Consider the following 16,903-nt stretch of genomic DNA (forward strand, 5'->3'; position numbering starts at 1 on the left):
AGAGGAAGAGAGAGGGACAGGGAGAGAGAGGGACAGAGGAAGAGAGAGGGACAGAGAGAGAGAGGGACAGAGGAAGAGAGAGGGACAGAGAGAGAGAGGGACACAGAGAGAGAGGGACACAGAGAGGGACAGAGAGAGAGGGACACAGAGAGAGAGGGACACAGAGAGGGACAGAGGAAGAGAGAGGGACAGAGAGAGAGAGAGGGACAGAGGAAGAGAGAGGGACAGAGGAGGAGAGGGACATAGAGACAGAGGAAGAGAGAGGGACACAGAGATAGGGAGACAGAGGAGGAGAGAGAGGGACAGAGAGAGAGGGTGATAGAGGAAGAAAGAGAGAGACTCCCAGTCTCAACCATACAAGTGAGCAGCGCTGTGACACAGGAGGGTGTCAAATTTTACAAATTTTGACAAGATAGTAAAATGAATCAAATTAAATTTTGAACACACTGGCTGATCAAAAATCAAAAGTATTTTTTTGTTTTCTAAAACTTGGCAGAAGGCGATCTACTCCCATGTCTTGAGACTGAATAATGTGGGATATTATGAAGCAGCGATTTCAAGCTAACTATAATCTGAGAAGTTATCCAAGACCAAGATCTAGAAAATCACATGGAAAACATTCAATATTTAATTTCTAAACTCATCCTTGTAATGTTATTTTGACCAAAACAGAGGCAGCAGCTAAAGTAACTAACCTAGGCTAGAGCTAAACATTAAGTTTGGATAAGAGGAGTTAGATGGTGTAGCAAGACTTGCCATTTAAATGCATTTTACAATACATTCCTACCAAATGTGATTATTATGGTATTATTTGTATTTTCGTCAGAGCTTTTTTGTTTTTAAATATCTTATGGCTCAGGATATGAATAATGTTCTTCATGATTTGGTTAAAATGGGATTTATTGAATGAATTTGAAGACCTCACAATACCGGACCGTGGCCCCTCATTGGACGACAGTGTGCAAAGTGGCCTGAGTGGAAGGACTTGAGCAATTGTGAAGTGAAGGAAGCCAATTTAGGACCAAGCCCTGTCGTGATGGGTTGACCAAAGTTAGTGCGAAACAGTCTAAAACTGACCGTAAAAAGGGTATTTTTGAAAATGCAATCATTTTAAATGTAACACTCAACAGTTTAGCAATAGCTTCATTAAACCTCTTGGATCTTATATGTATAAAAAATAAATTAGATATATAATTCCTATAACAGGGGGCCTTTAATAGTGACCCCAGTCATACTTTATTGATCTCCATGGGAAGATTTCTCTTATCTTGGCCCCCTCCAGGGAGGTCAGAGGTCAAGCTCAGCTATAGAGTAGTGACCCTGGAGCAGGCAGGGATTCAGAAAACTAATATTTCACATGAACATTTTAAATAAATAAATAGGCATGATAATAAAATGGTAGACATTTTGTTTTTTCCCTGTCCCTATCATCTCGAGACGCCCTAGGGGGTCGCAAACCCCCAGTTTGAGATGAGCTGCAGTTCTGTTGCCACAAACTTTTCATAATGCTTTAAATCATGCCAGGCCCTAAACTCATCCATCCACAGGCTATAGCAGCTGGTACACTGCAAAGTTTACTTTGACCACTTTTACTAATTCACCAGCCAAACAGGTGTCTAGAAGAGAAATGATCCTCCCACGGCGATTGGTTACCTGTCAGATAAACGTTCCAGTCACAGGAGGTGTTTAGCGGCGTTTGGCTGGCGGCTAGTGTTTAATTTCTCACCCTGGCTCCAAACATCCTTTAGATTTTTCCTGGGTCTTTATCACCGTCACAGCTGAAAGGCTTTGGACTCCCGAGTCAGGGAGGAGGGAGCAGCAGCTCTGCCCTGCTCTGCACTCCTCCAGTCGGCCCACATTTTCCTCTTTCCCTCCCAACATGCGAGGACGAGACGCGAGCCGTCACTTTGGCTTTCACAGCCCGGCACCAACGGCTCTCTTCATTACAGAGAGGACGTTGGGGAACGGCTCTCTTCATTACAGAGAGGGACGTTGGGGAACGGGGACGGGGGAAATTGGGAAATCAAGCTAAACGATTGGAGCAATGTGGGCTAATGTAGTGCCAAAATTTGAAATTTAAGCATGCGCCGGTGTTTTTGTTTTGAAGGCGTTGCTAATATCCCTGACGCAGCACATTAGGCAGACGTGCTGCCCGTGGAATCGGACACAGCTGACAGCGGAGGAGCCTGCCAACAGGGGGCGAGCCACTTTATGGCAGCGACCACACTGATGCGCTGTCTGTCTGTGTGCACGTTGTTTTCAATTCAATTCCAATCAGAGCTGTCCACATCAGTCTCTGTCAGATTTCTAGAGAGTTAGAACCAGCTGAACTCTTTCTGGGAGGATCTGTTTAGCCAATGACAGGCATTCCTATGTTTCCTTCATCTTTTCAAGTGAAAAAGATCAAACATTGTGATGGTTGTAGGAAGAAATGCAGCGATGAACCGATTTCACTATTAACCACGGGTTAAAATGTCACGGTTTTGTGACCGTAAAGACTCAGCTACACCGAGTGTTTCCGTTTTCACTCTCAGAACAGGGACATTATGGTACTGTGGAATTTAAAGGACATTATGGTACTGTGGAAGTTAAAGGACATTATGGTACTGTGGAAGTTAAAGGACATTATGGTACTGTGGAAGTTAAAGGGACATTATGGTACTCTGGGAGTTAAAGGACATTATGGTACTGTGGAAGTTAAAGGGACATTATGGTACTGTGGAAGTTAAAGGGACATTATGGTACTGTGGGAGTTAAAGGACATTATGGTACTGTGGAAGTTAAAGGACATTATGGTACTGTGGAAGTTAAAGGGACATTATGGTACTCTGGGAGTTAAAGGACATTATGGTACTGTGGAGGTTAAAGGGACATTATGGTACTGTGGGAGTTAAAGGACATTATGGTACTGTGGAAGTTAAAGGGACATTATGGTACTGTGGAAGTTAAAGGGACATTATGGTACTGTGGGAGTTAAAGGGACATTATGGTACTGTGGAAGTTAAGGGACATTATGGTACTGTGGAAGTTAAAGGGACATTATGGTACTGTGGGAGTTAAAGGACATTATGGTACTGTGGAAGTTAAAGGGACATTATGGTACTGTGGAAGTTAAAGGGACATTATGGTACTGTGGAAGTTAAAGGGACATTATGGTACTGTGGAAGTTAAAGGGACATTATGGTACTGTGGAAGTTAAGGGACATTATGGTACTGTGGAAGTTAAAGGGACATTATGGTACTGTGGAAGTTAAAGGACATTATGGTACTGTGGAAGTTAAAGGACATTATGGTACTGTGGAAGTTAAAGGACATTATGGTACTGTGGAAGTTAAAGGGACATCATGGTACTGTGGAAGTTAAAGGGACATTATGGTACTGTGGAAGTTAAAGGACATTATGGTACTGTGGAAGTTAAAGGACATTATGGTACTGTGGAAGTTAAAGGGACATTATGGTACTGTGGAAGTTAAAGGACATTATGGTACTGTGGAAGTTAAAGGGACATTATGGTACTGTGGAATTTAAAGGACATTATGGTACTGTGGAATTTAAAGGACATTATGGTACTGTGGAAGTTAAAGGGACATTATGGTACTGTGGAAGTTAAAGGGACATTATGGTACTGTGGAAGTTAAAGGGACATTATGGTACCGTGGAAGTTAAAGGACATTATGGTACTGTGGAAGTTAAAGGACATTATGGTACTGTGGAAGTTAAAGGACATTATGGTACTGTGGAAGTTAAAGGGACATTATGGTACTGTGGAAGTTAAAGGACTTTATGGTACTCTGGGAGTTAAAGGACATTATGGTACTGTGGAAGTTAAAGGGACATTATGGTACTGTGGAAGTTAAAGGGACATTACGGTACTGTGGAAGTTAAAGGGACATTACGGCACTGTGGAAGTTAAAGGGACATTATGGTACTGTGGAAGTTAAAGGGACATTATGGTACTGTGGAAGTTAAAGGGACATTATGGTACTGTGGAAGTTAAAGGACATTATGGTACTGTGGAAGTTAAAGGACATTATGGTACTGTGGAAGTTAAAGGACATTATGGTACTCTGGGAGTTAAAGGACATTATGGTACTGTGGAAGTTAAAGGGACATTATGGTACTGTGGAAGTTAAAGGGACATTATGGTACTGTGGAAGTTAAAGGGACATTATGGTACTGTGGAGGTTAAAGGGACATTATGGTACTGTGGAAGTTAAAGGGACATTATGGTACTGTGGAAGTTAAAGGACATTATGGTACTGTGGAAGTTAAAGGGACATTATGGTACGGTGGAAGTTAAAGGGACATTATGGTACTGTGGAGGTTAAAGGGACATTATGGTACTGTGGAAGTTAAAGGACTTTATGGTACTCTGGGAGTTAAAGGACATTATGGTACTGTGGAAGTTAAAGGGACATTATGGTACTGTGGAAGTTAAAGGGACATTATGGTACTGTGGAAGTTAAAGGGACATTATGGTACTGTGGAAGTTAAAGGGACATTATGGTACTGTGGAAGTTAAAGGACATTATGGTACTGTGGAAGTTAAAGGACATTATGGTACTGTGGAAGTTAAAGGACATTATGGTACTCTGGGAGTTAAAGGACATTATGGTACTGTGGAAGTTAAAGGGACATTATGGTACTGTGGAAGTTAAAGGGACATTATGGTACTGTGGAAGTTAAAGGGACATTATGGTACTGTGGAAGTTAAAGGGACATTATGGTACTGTGGAAGTTAAAGGGACATTATGGTACTGTGGAAGTTAAAGGGACATTATGGTACTGTGGAAGTTAAAGGGACATTATGGTACTGTGGAGGTTAAAGGACATTATGGTACTGTGGAAGTTAAAGGACATTATGGTACTCTGGGAGTTAAAGGACATTATGGTACTGTGGAAGTTAAAGGGACATTATGGTACTGTGGAAGTTAAAGGGACATTATGGTACTGTGGAAGTTAAAGGGACATTATGGTACTGTGGAAGTTAAAGGGACATTATGGTACTGTGGAAGTTAAAGGGACATTATGGTACTGTGGAAGTTAAAGGACATTATGGTACTCTGGGAGTTAAAGGACATTATGGTACTGTGGAAGTTAAAGGGACATTATGGTACTGTGGAAGTTAAATGGACATTATGGTACTGTGGAAGTTAAAGGGACATTATGGTACTGTGGAAGTTAAAGGGACATTATGGTACTGTGGAAGTTAAAGGGACATTATGGTACTGTGGAAGTTAAAGGGACATTATGGTACTGTGGAAGTTAAAGGGACATTATGGTACTGTGGAGGTTAAAGGACATTATGGTACTGTGGAAGTTAAAGGACATTATGGTAAAATGGTAAATGGTCAAATGGTCTGCATTTATATAGCGCTTTTATCCAAAGCGCTTTACAATGAGTAGATAGTCTACATTCACCCATTCATACACCAATGGCGGCAGGCTGCCACGCAGGGTGCCTACACACCATCGGGAGCAATTTAGGGTTAAGTGTCTTGCCCAAGGACACAACGACAGCAGCTGGGAGGGAGCGGGGATCGAACCGCCAACCCTTGCGTCATTGGCCGACCCGCTCTACCTCCTGAGCTAAAGCCGTCCACACTGGGAGTTAAAGGACATTATGGTACTGTGGAAGTTAAAGGGACATTATGGTACTGTGGAAGTTAAAGGGACATTATGGTACTGTGGAAGTTAAAGGACATTATGGTACTGTGGAAGTTAAAGGACATTATGGTACTGGGAGTAGAGTGTGCACACTTGCTCTCAGTCTGAATGGGGGGGGGTAGAGTGTGCACACTTGCTCTCAGTCTGAAGGGGGGGAGTAGAGTGTGCACACTTGCTCTCAGTCTGAAGGGGGGGGAGTAGAGTGTGCACACTTGCTCTCAGTCTGAAGGGGGGGAGTAGAGTGTGCACACTTGCTCTCAGTCTGAAGGGGGGGGGAGTAGAGTGTGCACACTTGCTCTCAGTATGAAGGGGGGGGGGAGTAGAGTGTGCACACTTGCTCTCAGTCTGAAGGGGGGGGGGGGGGAGTAGAGTGTGCACACTTGCTCTCAGTCTCTCGTAGACTTGCTCTCACTAAGTTCAAGTTCAAGTTTATTCGTATGTCCCAGAAGGGCACTTTGGGTTGCAGCAAAACATAAAAACAGGCATAACATCACGCAACATCCTGGATAAAAACATAAAGTGCAGACACAGTTAAACACAATATAAGTACAAAGTAGCAGTTTAAAGTGCCAGTGTGGTTTAAAGTGACCAGTGCAAAGTGCAAGGCTATAGGCCAAAGTGGTCGTTTTGACACTCAGCACTACACAATTACAAGAAATAAAAAGCTACAACAGTACATATTGTATAAAAGAACGCAGCAGACCAAAGGCCAAAGTGGTCGTTTTGACACTCAGCGCTATTCATTACAAGAAATAAAAAATGCTACAATAATACATATTGTAAAAAATATATATTTTCTTTAGACTCGCATTTTTTCGCACGTTTTGGTCCCAGTGAAATGTTATGCAATCTCTCCTGTTTCTAAATATATCTGTGCCATTTGGTTTGAACCAGTAAAACTATTTTTATATGCATTTTACGAAATGTGTATGGGAAAATAAATGGCGGATGAAAATCTCTGGTACAGTGCTGAAGCAGGAAGTAGGCGGTCACTTTGCCTCTCTGTGGGACACGGTGGTAACGGTCTTGCCTCGCACTCTCACATCACAGAAAGAAAGTCCTGGGTTAGATTCTCGCCTGGGACGCTGTTGGCAGTGGGGGTATGTCTCTCCATGCATTCGGTGCCTAGTGCCCAGGTGGCCTATCTCGTGAACAGGGACTTTCTGTGTGGAGGAGTTTGCATGTTAGCTGCCCACTGCTCCTGGCCAGCCCATGGAGGACGAGCCAGGATGGGGGAAATGCGAAGGACAAATTTCACTGCGCCTCTAAGCATGCGTGTGTGTGTGTGTGTGTGTGTGTGTGTGTGTGTGTGTGTGTGTGTGTGTGTGTGTGTGTGTGTGTGTATAATGCGTACTGTATGTGCATGCATTGATGCATTGCAACAAATAAAGACAGTGTTGTCAATCCTGTACCTTAAAAAGCTATACTAAACTGGATATGGGTTGAATTATCATTGTGTTATAGCAATCGGTGATAGAAAGCAGAAAAACAGACATTTATTTATATGAAAATGGGAAAAGGTTGCAATGAAATTGCTTGCCTCTTCTACATTCCCTCGTGCAACTGCCACAACTGCATCATGGAAGTGTATGCTTTTGGGTTAAAACTTCACATCAAATTTTCAGGAACTAAAACAAACAGCCTTGTTTTCAGATTGATCATCATGTATTTTTTCTAGTTTATTCAACTGGCCTTGAAAAGGTTTGGTAAGCACAAGGGTTGTAGAATTTTCTTAAAACATGTACCGTAAATTCCGGACTATAAGCCGCGGCTTTTTTCCCGTTTTTTGGCCCCTGCGGCTTATATAACGGTGCGTCTTATCTATGGATTTTTTCAGAAAAAAAAAAAAAAAAAAAAAAAATCTCTCTTTTTTAGCACTCTTTCTAACTATAAATCCACTTCTGTTTTAATTTCCTCTCTTGCCCTCTTTTCACCACACCGCGGACACTGTGTGCACTGTAAAAATAAACAACGGTGGTGTTGTGTTATGTTGTTTTGTTGAAATGTTACGGTAATACGGTAAATGGGAGCTTCCTCAAACAGCCATCTCTTTCCCGACAATCCCCTCTGTGCGTGACCACTTACATATGGTAATTACGGTAAGCAAACGGCCACAAGCCCATCAACTCCCTCCCCCGACTACCAGGAGAAAATCACAAACTTCGGCGAATTCACACAAAGGAAGATCAAGGAATATTCCATCGAACCGGAGCAGATCATAAATATGGATGAAGTGCCTTTGACGTTCGACCTGCCACTCACTCGGACTGTTAACAAGAAGCGCCCTGGAGGATTCTTTCACCAAAAAAAAGCTTTGCTCGTTCTCGACAGCATGAGAACGAGCAGTAGATGATCATGAGGTGGTTTTTCAGACGTGTCGATATAGCAGTTTATCGCAAAAGTGTAATGGAAACACATTTTTCGCATTTGCACGTCATGTGACCCATATTATCCCTTGGAAAAGGAGCGGAAAATAAGTTTGGTAAGTAAGGTTCGATAGCCGTGTCAAAACCTCCGCAGCAAGTGGAAAACTTTGAAGCAACGCTACCTAGCAGAAAGACGAGTGTTGTGCAAAAGCGTAGCCGGGCAAATTAGATAATGTTTAATGGCAGAAATCGGTCCATGGTGACAGCAGGCTGCCTGTGTGCGCGCATTTGGCACAGCGGCGAGATGAGAGGATGAAAAGCACACACTGGTGCGGTGGTGCTGTCTGAAGTGAATACAGTGACTGTGAGTAGGCTAATACATTGCACACGTTTCAGGTGCAATTATAGAACCAAATCAGCCTTTTCCCCCCTCCATCTCTAAATCGGACCAGTTGTAGGCTATTAGGCTACCTTTTTTCCTCTGCCTGTCGCGCTGACTGCATTCACGCAGCCAGCAACATTTTGCGACTCATTTTCTTTTGAATTGATAATCAGGCTCGTTTATATGCATTGTAACTTCATGTTGGGATTTCCATTGACCATTGGTTGGATTTGAGCATGCAGGGGACGGGATATGGGGCAGATCCCCGTGCGTAATCACTGTGGCAGCTGCTGCAACGGGGAATCACTCAAACGCAACTTCAATGGAAACGCCTACAAGTCGCAATTGTACATTGTCGAAGTTGTAGAAATATCGCAATTCTTTTGCGAAAAACTGTAATGGAAACACAGCTATAGATGAAGAGGAGTTCGTTGGTTTTGAGTGACAATGAAGGAGAGAGGAGAGTGGTTGACGAAGCCACCCTGAACCTGTTCGTTTCCGACACTGAAGATGAGGACTTTGGTGGTTTCAGTACGCAGGAAGAAGAGGAAGACGAGCATTAGTGACTTGACTTCTCTGGTTACAGGTTTGCTGCACATATAGCCTATTGTTGTGTGATTTTGTCTGGGGATTAGTGACCTGACTTTTGTTTTGTTTTGTTGAAATGTTAATAAATGGGAGATTCCCCAAACAGCCATCGCTTTCCCGACATTCCTCTCTGTGCACGAACCCTTTCATATGGTAATTAAACATCAAAACACCCGCGGCTTATAGACCGGTGCGGCTTATAGAAGAAAAAAATAGTCAATTTTGGTCCCGCGGCTTATACACCGGTGCGTCTTATAGTCCGGAATTTACGGTAATCCTTTAAGATAGAACATGAAAATCTGCTCACACACGTGTGCGCACATGCACGCACACGCACGCACGCACGCACGCGCGCACGCACACACGCACACACACACACACACACACACACACACATTTAAATACTTTTATTTGGATCCAAAGTAAGGCAAATATTAGAGATCCAAATAGTTTGGAAGAAGGTTGCAGTACAGTACAGTATATAGAACCAGACACTGGATGCATGTGCTTGTAAACACTGGGGAAAAAATAGTGTAGCGGGATGGTCGCTTATAATGGATGCAAGCAGGATATGTAAACATGTTTAGCACTCAAGACACACACACACACACACACACACAGAGTCACTTACATCTATGTCCTCCTGAGTGAAGGACTCTGGGTCTTCTCCCATCATGTTGGCCAGCTGTCGTTTCCCCATGTTGAACTCCTCCACCTGCTTCTGGATGAACTCCACTGTGAACTTGGGCGGCCCAGCCGCCGCCAGATTCTTTCTGTGGAGGGCCACGCTCACACAGACCTGCCTGCTCAGGACCTGTGGAGGGGGAAACGTGCTTACTACGATATTCACAAGCATTTTTCCCATATTGAAGGACAGTATATCACGAGTTCAAGTGTGCTAAGGTTAGACTGGAAATTACTCTGACTCAGTCAAAGGATCCAGTGGTTAGGAGTGTAGCACCCACAGTTAAAACAGGGAGGAAGTGGAACCCAAAGGAGGCAGTACAGCAAGCACAGTCAGCTCTTAGACACAGGAATATCATAGGTCAGGTGCAGCATGGGCGTGGAGGCTTAGGGTTGTGCATAGGGAAACCTGTGTGGAACAAGGCATCAGTAATAGAAAAGAGGAAGATGGTAGTTGAAGAAGTACATAGGCAAGAGGAGGCAGTAAGATGTACTAAGGCAGTGTCGCAGGCAAAGCAAGGACAGTGGGTGAACTGGGAGAGTGTAGAGAAGAGAAAGTTGAAGTGGAGAGAGTTGTGGAGCATGGAGGCCAGCAGAATTAGATTTATTCTAGGGGCTACTTATGATGTGCTGCCATCTCCCCAGAACTTAAATCAGTGCTTGGGCGAGGATGGTGCCTGCCCGTTGTGTTCTAGTGTATGTACACTGAGGCATATACTGTCAGGGTGTAAGGTCAGTCTCTCCCAGGGGCGATACACCTGGCGTCACTCACAACCAGGTGTTGAAATGTTTGGCAGCTGCAGTTGAGGAAAAGCGGCTAGAAGTAAATTCTCTAGTTGCTAGCAAAGAGACTAGACAGATCAAATTTGTACGTGAGGGAGAAAAGATTAGACCAATTAAGGTCAGGCACAAGTTAGGGCAGCTAAGTGTAGGTGGAGCCTGGGAAATGAGGGTTGACTTGAATTAACAGCTAGTCATCCCAGCATATATAGTTAGCACCCGGCTACGTCTGGACTTGTTACTGTGGTCTGAGGTAGAGAAGATAGTTTATTTTATCGAACTCACAGTCCCCTGGGAAGATTGAGTTGAGGAGGCTTATGAGCGCAAGAAAGCTAGGTATGCTGAAATTGCAGCAGAGGCAGAGCAGCGAGGTTGGAGGGCTCGAGTGCAGCCTGTAGAGGTGGGCTGCCGTGGTTTTGTGGCAAAGTCCGTTATTGCCCTACTAACCGAGTTGGGCATTCGGGGACGGAGCCTGAAGCTTGCGGTTAGCAACATGTCTCAGGCAGCAGAACGAGCAAGTGAATGGCTGTGGCTAAGGAGGAAACATGCTAGCTGGGGAGCTTGCTAAGGTAAGATTGATTGTTTGTTGTTGGTCATGATTGACGGTTCGCATCAACAGGGCTGAATCATTGACAGTGGTGGTGTAGTTAGGAATGTCATACCGAACCGACCTGGATAGATAGGCTTAGATAGTGAGCTAATATGCAGTTGTGCGGTGGTAGCATGGAGGGGGGTGTTTCCAGGACGCTGGATTACACTGTTAAGCCTTCTTGAGGTGTCGTGGGCCTAACTTAACGAAACATCGGTGAAGGAAGGTGCCCACTTGAAAGCCCCAATGACATGCTATACTGCTGTTGGCTAGGGTAGGTAACTGGTGATTTGTGTCTTGTTTATTAGTTTGTTAGCCTGTTAACTTGTTTTATTCTGGATTGGGCTTCTAAATGTGTTTTTCCTCGGATTTTGGCACAAGGGATAGTAACATCTTGTCCTGTGTATTAATTAATACGATATGGCTTACATAAAACATGCAACCACATGTTCAAAAATCTAAGTAATTTTCACCCCATTCTCATCTCATTTTGTCCGTTTTTTAAATACAATTTGCTTGTTATTGTCGGTTTAGGTAGCACAATCTACTCTTGAGTCTCAAGTGTAGAATCTGCTGCAGATGCTAGATATCGATAACGCTTTCTTGTGCCTCTCAAGTCTTGAAAAGGCACAAGAAACGCTAATATTCTGCAGCATACTGTAGCTACATTACAATAAACTAAGTTACATCATTGTAACCTGTAACGTGCTACACCATCATAGGGCTATCTTATAATGATATTATCCAAGTTCATTATTTTGTAATAATTGTCTCGGTTACTATCGGTTCTCATTTGTACTGTGATTTTGTCTTCATCGTTGCACTTCAGCTTATTTTGGAATGTTTCCATTCAATACAATGAATGACACTCAATCTGCACGACTCGAGTGCTATTGTGAATAAAGATTTAGCTAACGTTTACTGAAGAAAGAAAGGCATCATGCTATAGCCTCAACGCGAAGAATGACTGATGAGTCTCGCGTTGAGGCTAGCTATACTAACTTGTGGTACAGCACCATTAATAGCACAGCAGCAGTATTGTAGGAAAGCGTCTACTAACGTTAATCTGATTTAGATTGTGGGGATAAATTCAATGCTACACACACTAGTACAGGCTAGTTAAAATATCTCTGTCATGACAGCTCCAGCTGACAGGCGCTGCAAGACGATGCTAGTTCAAGGACGTCAACACTTTAGCATCGTAGTTCATTTCTATCTGATAACGTTCGTTGCGATCATAAAAACTAGAGCATATCATTGGTAAAAATCCCACACACCTGTCGGCCCAACTGCGACGTGACTGTGTTTATATTCGAGGTGCAATTCCCACATCTTCCGAGAAAGGATCCCACAATTCGCACACAGGAGGCCGCCATCTTTGCCGACCACGGTGACATCACACCGGAAGTTCCTCCGTGTAAGGAAAACGGATATTTATTTTAATTGTATTTTTTGACTTAATCATTTTACACCGACACATCGACATTCCTCATTCTAGAAATTATCCAACAAACATGAATAAAATATACATGGACCAAACGTGACAAGCCAAAGCAAATGCTGCCTTCAAGGACTGCTCATAAGCATCATTATACAACAGGTAGTTCCGGCCGGGCAATTTGATTGGACAAGAGGGATCCTAACAGTGCCAATATTTCATAATGCACTGGCGCTTCACTGTGTGTAGATCACTCCGCTTCACAGCTGCCCTAATCAACAAAATGCTTCACAGCTGTAGAGTAGACAGTAGTAAAGTAGACAGCCTGCAGTTAATTAGGCCGATTAGGCTACATTTTCGGCAAAGCAGAAAGCTGAGGGAACTATTTTTGTTGGCGGAGGAATAAATAGAGAAATCATATATTTTCTCAGCTTTTTGTCATTTTTTTAATCAACTTTGTTTAATATAACTGTTGTATAAAAGCAATATCACACTAATCTTCGGCACTCGGCCTGCGGCCTCGTGCCTACGACCGAATCACAGCAGTGTCGATATTAGCCAACAACCGCACTCCCTCTCGTGTGATATTGCTTAATTATCTGCTACTGATGATGATGAGATTACATACAAAGTCAAGGCAAACGTGAGAGCAGACCCCGGGTGGCGCGAATGAAGGGAAATTTATGAATTTTGCAATATTCGCTGCATTTGCTCAAGTTGAAATGTTTCAACTTTGGTGGTCAAACAACATTTACGTGGTCAAATTTGAGCAAGTACCACGATCAGCACAGCAGACATAAGGAGAGGCAAAAAACATTATTGGCCCAATCAAACAACATTGGGAAACTAACAGATCAATTCATGTTATCATAACCAAATCTTACTATATTATTATTATTAGTAATATTCAATTCACATGTAGATTTAGCCATTGTGATGTTACTTGATAGTTATTGTTACCATTCTGGCTGGTCAGTTGCCCCCCCCCCCCCCCCCCCCCCCCCCAGTCTTTTGTAGAATCAGGGTGGAGATCTGGCCACAACTACAGCACAGATGTTGAACCACATGTTTTGGCCATGGAAAGTCTCCATCATGAGAATGAAATACTACTTCATGTAGCCTAATGTGGAGGAGCCACCATCATAAGCAGCTTCTGGTGTAGCTGTATAGGCCTATGTAAATACACACCGGTAAGTATCGCACATCATTTAAACTCAAGAGCACTTGCCCTTGCCAGTGACATAAACTTAATCTTAACACCTTAAGTGCCATAGCCGAAATAATTCGTCTTACATAATCCAACGCTTAAGTGCCAGAGCCGAGTTTACTCGTCTTACATAAACATTTTTTTTTTTTGACGGTGGGACATCAATCAACAACTTTTACATCTTCGAGATCACTATTGGAGCAAGATAATGTGTATAATCTATTTTACCGACCCACTAAGTGTTGACAGTGCTCCCCCAGACGACCGAAATCAAAGAAAAAACTGCCGCGGAAGCAAGCCGTTCAAGGAAATGGCGTGGCGATTTTACAGTAATCCATTCAAGACTTGTCTTGCCTGACAGCGGCCGCGCACCGGCAGCAGCACACAGAGAGCGGAGAGCGATTTGCAAAATAGATCATAGGTGAAACACACTTTGAAACACCTCAGAAAGGCCAGAATCAACATCTGCCCATCGCCCACGCATTCCCCGGCCCATCTTGACTCGCACAAGGAGCGTCCGCACGCAGGCAAGCAGGCAGGCAGGCACACAGGCAGGCAGCAGCAAAAGCGCTTCTGACACGCCCGCTGTACAGCCAGGAGGAAGGAGGAGAAGACACACGGAGGGAGGAGTTTGAATGAGAGGGGTGTTTCCTGTTGTTATGGAGGAAATTACTGTTCAAAACTATTGTTTAGAATGTCTGACGGTCTTACTGATGCCAAAAATGAATGGTTAAAGTGACTGTTTCACAAAAAGCCATTTATCTCTGAATAAATTTCCAGACGCTGAAACCATGCTGTACTCAACGGCTAATATCTACATAACTACTAACTCTGCAAACTAACTCTTTTAGACAGAGAAAGCACACATTCTATTAGTTATTTTTAGATGATTGGTGTTCATGAATTCGTAACAGAAAAGAATCCTCGGCTGTTCTAAAATGAGCCAGAATCGTCAAAAACACCCCTGGCACAACTTACCTACAGGAATGAAAACATGGCTGGCATTTTAAGGGAAATACCACCATTTCCTTTCATGGCTCCTTCTTTTCAGATTAGACTATTCATTCAGTTTCCATTTATTGTATTTTCATAGTGATAATTGATGAAAACCGTGGCAAAATACAATGATAACAAAAGACAGGAAGATGAGGAAAAACTATAAATGTGTGCAGGTGAGATTAAAAAGCTCCTCAAAGTTTTTTTTTTTTTTTTTTTTTAATCTATAACCTATCCCTTTAAAGCAGATACAATATAGAAACAAACAAAAACAAAACAAAAGGAAACAAACAAGAAAAAATGAAAAGGCAAAACTGGACTGGATAATTGAAACCAAATGACATCAAAGCACAGCATGGTGGAAATAATGCATGAAATGACAACTATGGAAATACAATGAATTAAAAAGGAGACAATCAATCATCAACATTTCACTATAGTGACACACAGGCCACTTCACATTACATGGCTTTATTTCATTTCTCAGACATCAGTCGACATCACAGTGTTACTGCTGATTGAACCCTTGTGTTGTTCACTTATGGTCATGGAGAATCCAAACATTCTGGCCACATGCTAAAAGCCAAAAAAGCTGCAATGATCCAGTACACTAAAACTATTCCGTATGGCCTCTTCTAAGAGCAAAGGTTGCAAATGAACACCAGCCACCGGCTGGATCCTGCTACATCTTTGGCTACGTCTGTCAAGTTTGTCTGCACCATCAGGTAACAACTATTCATTGGAGGTGGAATTCAACTCCAAGCCTACAATGAGTGGTTATTGATTCCGCAGTTACTGCTGCAAATACTAACATTGTAAAATGTAAATCAAAAGAAAGATGCACACATCCAAAAGATATAGGTGCTGCAGACGATATCAAATGAAATACAACAGAAGATCCACACGTAAAAATACTCCCATAATGTAATGTCCAAGGTATAGGCCGGTAAGGCCACCATAAGATAAATGCAGGGGCGGTCTTATCATTAACCAGGTAAGGATGGCTGAGCTCTTTCCACAATCAGTTACACTTTCTGCCCAGTACAACCACAGTTTTCCACTGATGGACACAGTTGGAAGCTCCTGGATTGAGTGCCTTGCTCAAGAGCACCTCTAAGGAAGTGATTTAGGAATCGGATGGAGAGAAAACTTCTCATTCACTTTGCCCTTATGAACCTCATGGTCACAAGCTGGCTTCTATAATATCTGACTTACCGCTGCCTTGCTGCGGACAGAAAAAATCTGAGACCAGCTATTATTTGGGATTGTCAACCTTTACTTTTTAAGTTTTGTGGGACAGCTTGAATGACTCAAAAATCTGGAGTAAATCTTGTCGTGTATTTTTGTCCTTACAGAGGTCATGAGCAATGACATAAGACAAGGTCCTGTATGTACTCACTTTACATCTGACTTGCCTCTGAAATACTTAAAAGAAGAAATTCAAATCTCTGTTTTTGCCCATTTCATTTGAAGCAAGATTCAAGAATTTTATAGTTTATAAACAAACACCCGATGGACTCATCAGACATTGGCTTGAATGGGAGCAGTTGCTTTGAGTATTGGTGATTGAAATTTTAAAATTTACAAAAGAAATGGATGAAAAATCAAGTAAAGCTAATAAGGAAATTGATCTTTTTAGTGGCAACTTTGGGCTCAGTGGGCAGAACATGGGTTTCACTGCTCACTAATTTGTCCACACCCATTCAAAGTAATACATTTGTTTCGGGGTCAAAGTTCAAAAACATGGGTTCTTATGCAAGTTGGAAAGTATGAAAAAATATGCCCGTGTGTTGCGAACTTGCGAGGTATAGAACAAGTGCAGGTAATGCCAAGAAATTCAACAGTACAAATTCCTTCACCAAATTTTGTCTTAACAAAACCAGTCATAAAGCTTATGATCTGCCTGGATTGTATACTTCTAATATTGTTTTGTCTAAATACTTCTAACATTAGTTATTTAATTGGTCTGTAGTGTAGGGTCTAAAGACTTCACCTACAGTAGGACTTAACATTAGTTATTTAATTAGTCTGTAGGGTCTAAAGACTTCACCTATAGGACTTAACATTAGTTACCGTATTTAATTATTCTGTAGTGTAGGGTCTAAAGACTTCACCTATAGGACTTAGTTATTTAATTAGTCTATAGGGTCTAAAGACTTCACCTATCCACCTTATTTTTGGATGCCCCACTGTAAAAAAAATAATT

At 42.5% G+C, this 16,903-nt stretch overlaps 1 protein-coding gene across 1 annotated transcript in view; it reads right to left on the reverse strand.

Annotated features, from left to right (window-relative positions):
- The window catches only part of mrps9 (mitochondrial ribosomal protein S9), a 44,347-nt gene extending 31,904 nt beyond the window's left edge, over window positions 1-12,443 (reverse strand). Inside the window, exons 1-2 of the mRNA XM_083632875.1 lie at window positions 12,334-12,443; window positions 9,635-9,817 (exon numbers count right to left, since the gene is read on the reverse strand). Coding sequence (XP_083489001.1) covers window positions 9,635-9,817; window positions 12,334-12,432 — 282 coding nt within the window. The 5' untranslated portion in view covers window positions 12,433-12,443. The remainder of the gene's footprint in view (window positions 1-9,634; window positions 9,818-12,333) is intronic.
- Between the last annotated feature and the right edge of the window lie 4,460 nt (window positions 12,444-16,903).

This window comes from Poromitra crassiceps (genome assembly GCF_964638095.1).
Source record: "Poromitra crassiceps genome assembly, chromosome: 3".
NCBI lineage: Eukaryota > Metazoa > Chordata > Actinopteri > Beryciformes > Melamphaidae > Poromitra > Poromitra crassiceps.